The sequence below is a fragment of the Pyrus communis genome, chromosome 14 (assembly GCF_041283825.1).
Source record: "Pyrus communis isolate YQ-2024b chromosome 14, ASM4128382v1, whole genome shotgun sequence".
Classification (NCBI taxonomy): domain Eukaryota; kingdom Viridiplantae; phylum Streptophyta; class Magnoliopsida; order Rosales; family Rosaceae; genus Pyrus; species Pyrus communis.
In genome coordinates, this window is record NC_142578.1 from 19164187 (window position 1) to 19171193 (window position 7007).

The following is a 7007-nucleotide window of genomic DNA, read 5'->3' on the forward strand; positions in this document are numbered from 1 at the left end:
TAACTCAAAAGACAACATTTTATTTCTTGAAACTCAAAATTCGTTCCATTTTGACTTGTGAGCTCTTTCTTTTCCCTGAACATGTGTGGGACCCAATACCCAATAAGACTATGTCACACATGCAATAAATTTTATTATAAATCTCCATTATGTGTTAACATTCAACAATTAAAGAATATTAAGTTTAAAAGCAATTGAAGAGATGAAAAGAAAAAAAAAATTGATTGGCTTAACACACCCAAATCAAACCCACATAAGAAATTAATAGATCTAAGACAATGTGGAACGAATTTTGAGTTTTATATAGACGACTTTTAAGTTTCAGAAAGCAAAACTGAATCAAAATTGAGTCCCATGGGGCAAATGGAGAGCATTATGAGTATCAGAAAGTGAAGTGACGACTTTTGAGTTACAAAGAATAAAATGAAATTAAAATCGAGTTCTAGTGGACGTATGAACACATATATAGCATGTGACAATTACTATTTATAGTTCAAATTAAACACATAAAAAATAGCTCAAATTAAACGTACTTACATTCCTAGTTAGAGAAATATTGCATTTTGAAATGAGAAGTGATTTTCACACCCAATTGTTTTAATCTTGAGAAATTAGGCCCTTTTACAAATACAACAACCAAAATTAGGTCTTTTTGACAAAAACACTCTAAAGAATGTATCAATATTAAATAAAAAACGTATTATTTTAATATTGCATCGAAAATATATTAACTTGAAGGTATTTTTTGTTGGTAGATTTGTAAAAGGAAAAATATAAGAAAAGAAACCTTTCCAAAAAAAAAAAAAAAAAATATTGTGAAGGCCGGCAGTACATTGTCGACGCAAACAACAAAAAAGTCTCAGTCTCTGTCTCTCTTTCCGGAGGGATTTCCAACACCCTTTCCTCCCCTTCGGTTCCAAATCACAATTCAAAACTCTCTCTCTCCTCCCCCCTTCTCTCTATCTCTCTCTATACATACACAATTCAGCCGTTATATATATATATATATGCACAGACCAGAGACCTCATCTCTCTCCTGTCCCTCTCTCGTCAACCTCCCATGGCGGGTCTCTACTCTTCCTCCAGACCCACCTCGTCTTCCTCCTCGTCCTCGTCGTTTGCATCTTCTTCTTCCTTCCAGACCTTCGCCTCCCGCCTCCTCCTGCTCCTCACTGTCCTCCCCCTGACTCTCGCCGCCTTCGCCTTCGTTCTCCAGTGGCGGGGCGGCCTCAATGACCCCGTTACCCGGTGGTCGCCTGACCGCCACGAGTTCCCCGGCATGATTGGGATGGCCCAGACTGATGGGCCCCAACGCCAGGCTTTACGTTCTTCGGGTTCTGACTGTGTCGATGTTCTGGGTCGGAGCCACTCCCCCGCCTTCCCTTACTACAAGGATTGGAAGTTCGATTACGCCTCCGATCTGAGGCCCAAGGTCTGTGTGTGCGTGTTCGATTTGATTTGATTTTTTGATTGCGATTGGTGTTTGTCGAAATTTGATTGATGGTGTTTTGGATTTGATTTGATTGATTGTGTTTGGATCTTGGGATCTATTGGCTCTGAGAATCTATGCTTGGGGATTTGTTCTGTAGTAGATTACTCTTTTGGTTGTTTTGGCATTTACATTGTCATTTCTGATTAAACCATGTCATTGTGCCATATCTTTTTAAATATGATTGGATTCTATTATTTAGTTGTCAATGTCCAAATTCTACGGCGATTTTCGGGTTTCATGATGTGATTTAAAGTTGTACTAGGCATCGGTACATGAAGAGGCAATGTTGCGACTGATGAACTAGTAAATATTGGCGTTATGACTTGTGGATGGAAGCACGAATTGAACTAAATTTAAAGGAACAACACCGATCATTTTACATTGAAGGAAAACCGGAAAAAAATGTTCAAGTAGAATTTTATGTCACGGGTGCATTAGGTTTTATGTGTGTCGTGGATTTTCCAGTTTGCTATTTGTATAAATGATATGGAATCGTGTTTCCAATTGGTCTTAGATCTTTGATTTTGCATTGATTTCCATGATGTATGTTTATAAATTTATACAACCGTGGCATTGGAGCCATCTCACGACCCGTCTGTATTTTTGTGTGTGCCAGATATCCATTCAAACAAGCACTTCAGCTGGTTTAGAGCAAACTTTGCCATGGATCTTTTATCATAAGGTTATTGGAGTAACAAACTTTTTCCTTTTCGTGGAAGGGAAGGCTGCATCCCCTAAAGTATCTAAAGTTTTAGAAACCATTCCGGTGAGTTCTAGTTCAATGCTTCACTTAAATATATTACCAGTGAACAAAACTCAGTTGATGTCTATAAGCTTAGTTTCTTTTTAGTTTTGGATTGCCAAGTTCTCATGGGATACAACACCTGTGTTATAGGGAGTGAAGGTTATATACAGGACAAAGGAATTGGAGGAGCAGCAAGCTAAAAGGTTGGTACTCTTTCATTTTCACTAGGCTGTTTTATATCTTTGATTCCCCTCTAGAATGGGTAAATGTAAGATAAAGAACTTTACTTTCAAGATGGTGTGTCAAATGTACTGAACGGACTCCTCCTCTCCCACAATTTTTTGACGAATGAATAAATAAGCTTAGATTAGAGCACTTTTTTGTCGAGAGAAAAATTCAATTTAATGAAAAAAGACAGTCCTGCAGTTCTCTCATACTCTTACTACCATGATCTGATGGTTTATTTATGCCTTTTGTTTTGTTTACTTAGCCGGATTTGGAACGAGACTTGGTTGTCTAGCTTCTTCTATAAGCCGTGTAATTATGAGTTGTTTGTGAAGCAGTCCCTTAACATGGAGATGGCTATTGTCATGGCAAGGGTATGAATTTTTTCTTTCATTGCACACAGCACAATTTCTTCTTTTTCCAGCTTGATATAGTTTGTAACATTTTCTTCTACTATTTTAGGAAGCTGGCATGGATTGGATCATCCATCTTGACACTGATGAGCTAATATATCCAGCAGGCACTCATGAGTACTCTTTGAGACAGTTGTTGTCCGATGTACCTGGAAATGTTGATATTGTTATCTTTCCAAATTATGTAAGTGATTATCTAGATATAGTTTTTTTCCGCACATTTTTTGTCATATGGGTTTTTAGGGTATACAGCAAAGAGTGGCCGTCTTCCATTGTTTGAAGTTTGAACTCCAACTATAAAGACAAGTTCTGATCTTGGTTCTGTAGAGGAATGCTAAGCTTTACTGTCTAAGCTAGACTGCGCCCCTGAATGTGGATTTTGGTCTTTTTACTAATGATGCATTCATTTTGCCCTGTGAAAAAAATGATGCATTTTATTGATGTTAAGAAATTATAGTTGATCAGACTTCTAGTCTATTTGCCTTTTTAAATATACCATTGACACTAATATGAGAATAAGTTTAATTTATGGTGACTTCTGCTTTTGTTTCTTCAGGAAAGTAGTGTAGAGCGTGACGATATCAAGGAACCTTTCAGTGAGGTATAATTACTGTAAATAATTTCAAATGCTCATGAAGAGAAAGTGAATCAATTTTGTGGAATCATTACATTATTTGCTTTTATGAAAAAAGAACACAACAAATTTTTGCTGACCATTATCATTTATCATTTATGTTCTTGTAGGTGTCAATGTTCAAGAAAAACTATGACCATCTTCCAAAGGATGTATATTTTGGAAATTATAAAGAAGCAACTCGGGGCAACCCAAACTACTTTCTAACATATGGAAATGGGAAATCAGCTGCTCGAATTCAAGATCACCTTCGCCCTAATGGTGCACACAGATGGCACAATTATATGAAGACGCCAAAGTATGGCTATTCTATCTACAATATTTTATCAACCTTTTAAACATGCGTCTATATAATACTTCTGTCCTTTTGCAATTGACTAATCATTCCAGTATATTCCCAATTTACGAGCATTGTAAACGGTCTTTCTGCTTGTAGTTGATTACTAGTGTTCTCCTTGGTTATATGTATTTACTTAGCCTTCATCCTTATGATATTTTATAGTGAGATCAAATTGGATGAGGCTGCTGTTCTGCATTATACATATCCCAAATTTTCTGATTTGACCTCTAGACGTGATCGGTGTGGTTGCAAGCCTACCAAAGACGATGTTAAAAGATGTTTCATGTTGGAATTTGACAGAGCTGTGAGTTCTGAACTTCTTAAACCTGTGTTCTTATTATGTTCTTTGTTGCCTCGTATATTATTCTACTTTTCCCCCTTGACATTTTACCATCTAATTTAATCTTGATATATATATTTGTTTTTTGGTCGAATATACATTTATTATGTTTGACAACTAACCTTGATATTACATTTGTTATGTTTGTAAATTTATTAAGCTCGTTATTGTTGTGGTAATATTTGAAGATTTGTTGGAGATGTCCCAGGACTAACATATTTTATTTTTGTATGGTTTTTATTATTGTAAAAGTGTAATTCATGAAAACAAATTTTGTTGAAGTCTGAGGGACGAGAAAGTCTTTGAGGTGTCGCCATATTTCCGATATTAGATTTTCTTTTCAGCGCAGTTGTCTCGACAGTTGGTTAAATTTGATTTGTCATGCTTACACTTCTTCCTCTCATCTTTTGCAGGCATTCATAATTGCTTCCACTGCAACAGAGGAGGAAATGCTTAGCTGGTAATAGTTATTATCACAATCACCAATAGATTTTCTTATCCTTGTTATGTGGCGGTGCAGAAACATTTAGGCATTAAGTTACATTGATCACTTCAATGTGGGGTTTCTAGCTTTTGCTTAGTAACAATTGTCACTCCACTCCTACAAAGAAAAGGATTTCTTCCAACAAGAAATTGTTGGAAATCCTTGAGAGTCGGATGTAAGTAGGTCTCAAAGTTGAAATTTGTTTAGGTTCCTAGTCTTAAAGTCCCTTCTGTGATTTAGGTACCGGGAACGCATTGTGTGGACTGACAAAACGCTAAACTTAAAACTTCAAAGGAAGGGCATCTTGACTCGGATTTATGCTCCGATGGTTAGTTCTATACCATGGCGGCTTGCCTTGCTTTTCTTTCTTGGTTCAATCAATATGGTAACTAATTGTGAGATGATACAATTGCTGTGAGGTTGGACTCCTGACTTGATTTCATTCTGTTTCAGGTCATCATTCAAGGATTAAGGGAATCGGGTGTTTTCAGCTTGGTAATTGCATCAGCTGCACAAACAAATCTGTCAAAAAATCAGTTTTTGTCATTGGTTGAGAGTAGCAACTCCTCTAGGGAATCAACGTCTGGGGCAATTACTTCTAGAAAGATTGGTAAACTAATAGATTCTCAAGCAACTGCAAGAAGGGTCTTGGAATTCACAGACGATGCCTCTCACCCGTTGGCAGTTCCACCATTATCTCCTCCTGGCTTGGATGAGGATGATTTTCAAATTGACGTACAACTCTCTTCCGAATCACAATGACCGATACCTCATCAGAGGGAGTGAAAGAAACAGACAGGTTTGGCTTCTGTTGAGATGTGGTGTTTTTTCGTTTCTCGGTTTTCTATGGGGTTCTTCCCGATCATTGCCCAAGCGCTGATGTACATTACAGGTTTAGATTAGGATTTTCAGTTTTAGAGGTTAGAGGGGATTTTCCTTTGGCAGTGTCTTAATTTTCTTACTTGGTAGCTATTCAAGAACCCGCCGGATTGCCGGCGACTGTAATCCATGTTCTTTCTCCCCTCATATTCGTTCTGTTTATACAACATTGGATGGGGGTTAATACAGAGATGATTTACCTAGAACCATGTTCTTTTTTTTTTTTTTTTTTTTTTTTTTAAATTTTAATAAAGGATATTATCTAAACTAAGAGCAACTCCACCCCTAAAAATCTCCGTAGGCAAGAGTTTATTCAATCCACTCAAATGAATACTAATTGACTGCAATGAATAGTGATGCCTTGCTGGCTTGCATTGACAATGGGTTTGCTACCGTGATTATCAAATCTGATGCTAAGGTGATTATCCAGATGCCTAGGAAGGAAGTGTCTCACGACTTTAGTCTTGTATGCATTTTTCATTGAGCTTCTAGCATGAAGGTTGACGTCAGTGACGTTCGCGTTTGTGTCTAGGGAGAGTAACCATGCTGCTCAATAGGTGGTTAAGTTTGTTTTTAAGGAGGGTCAAGCTTTTGTCTGGGATTGTATTGGCCCAGAATCTTTGTTTAATATTTTTGCTAAGGATGTAAACATTTCTATTCATCTTTAATATAAATCTATATTCGGGAAGAAGAAAAAAAAAAGTACATTTTCACTTCTAAACTGAATAGCCTAGTCAATTCGTATTAAAATATTATTAAGTTTTTTACAATATTATTAATTTTATTTTAATTTCGGATAGGATTTTTAACCAATCTTGTCATGTCATGTGTTATTATCTGAAAGTACAATATTTGTGGAAGATAGTTAGGTATTTATATATATAAAAAAATTAATTTTATTTTTGCTATATTTTAAAACAATTTTTACAATTTTTTTTTTAAATTTTAGTAAGTTAATTAATCGAGACCGTTGGATTTCAAAAAGATTGAAATCCAACAGCCCAAAAGTGGAGACGTGGCCAACAGTAAGATTTCTGACTTTTTTTTTTAAGTCCGGAACTAGCGCCCATGCGCTAGCCGCAAAAAATATTATTTCACATGAATGACATCATGTTAACGTCAGCCTAGAGTCATGTGGCCTGGTTTTAAGGTCAGTTTATTTTGTACTGGGCTCAAAGCTGGTCTCCATTTTGGGCCAGCTAATTGGATGGGGTGGAGTGGGTTTTTGGGGTGCTAGGCTTAAAAATGAGCTATTGCCCAGCTCATTTTGGACGGGGTGGAGTCGCTCTAAGGGGTGGATGGGGGGGGGGGGAAGCTTCACAATAGGCTAGCAATAATGTGATTCAAATTTGCCCTTGTCGAGAATCAAATCTAAGACCTCTCATTTATAAATGGAGACGAATACCACTAGACTATAATACTAAGTGGCCATAAAACCCGTCTTTTGAAGACGTC

General features: G+C 36.8%; 1 protein-coding gene across 1 annotated transcript; it reads left to right on the forward strand.

The window, feature by feature from the left end:
- The first annotated feature begins 734 nt into the window (after positions 1-734).
- On the forward strand, positions 735-5758 carry LOC137713083 (glycosyltransferase-like At2g41451). The gene is made up of 11 exons (XM_068452335.2): positions 735-1432; positions 2109-2258; positions 2388-2440; positions 2728-2836; positions 2925-3059; positions 3432-3476; positions 3620-3807; positions 4012-4153; positions 4603-4649; positions 4914-5001; positions 5127-5758. Exons 1-11 carry the CDS (start codon positions 1061-1063, stop codon positions 5433-5435), a joined length of 1638 nt encoding a protein of 545 aa, XP_068308436.2. The 5' UTR covers positions 735-1060; the 3' UTR covers positions 5436-5758.
- Positions 5759-7007: the final 1249 nt, after the last annotated feature.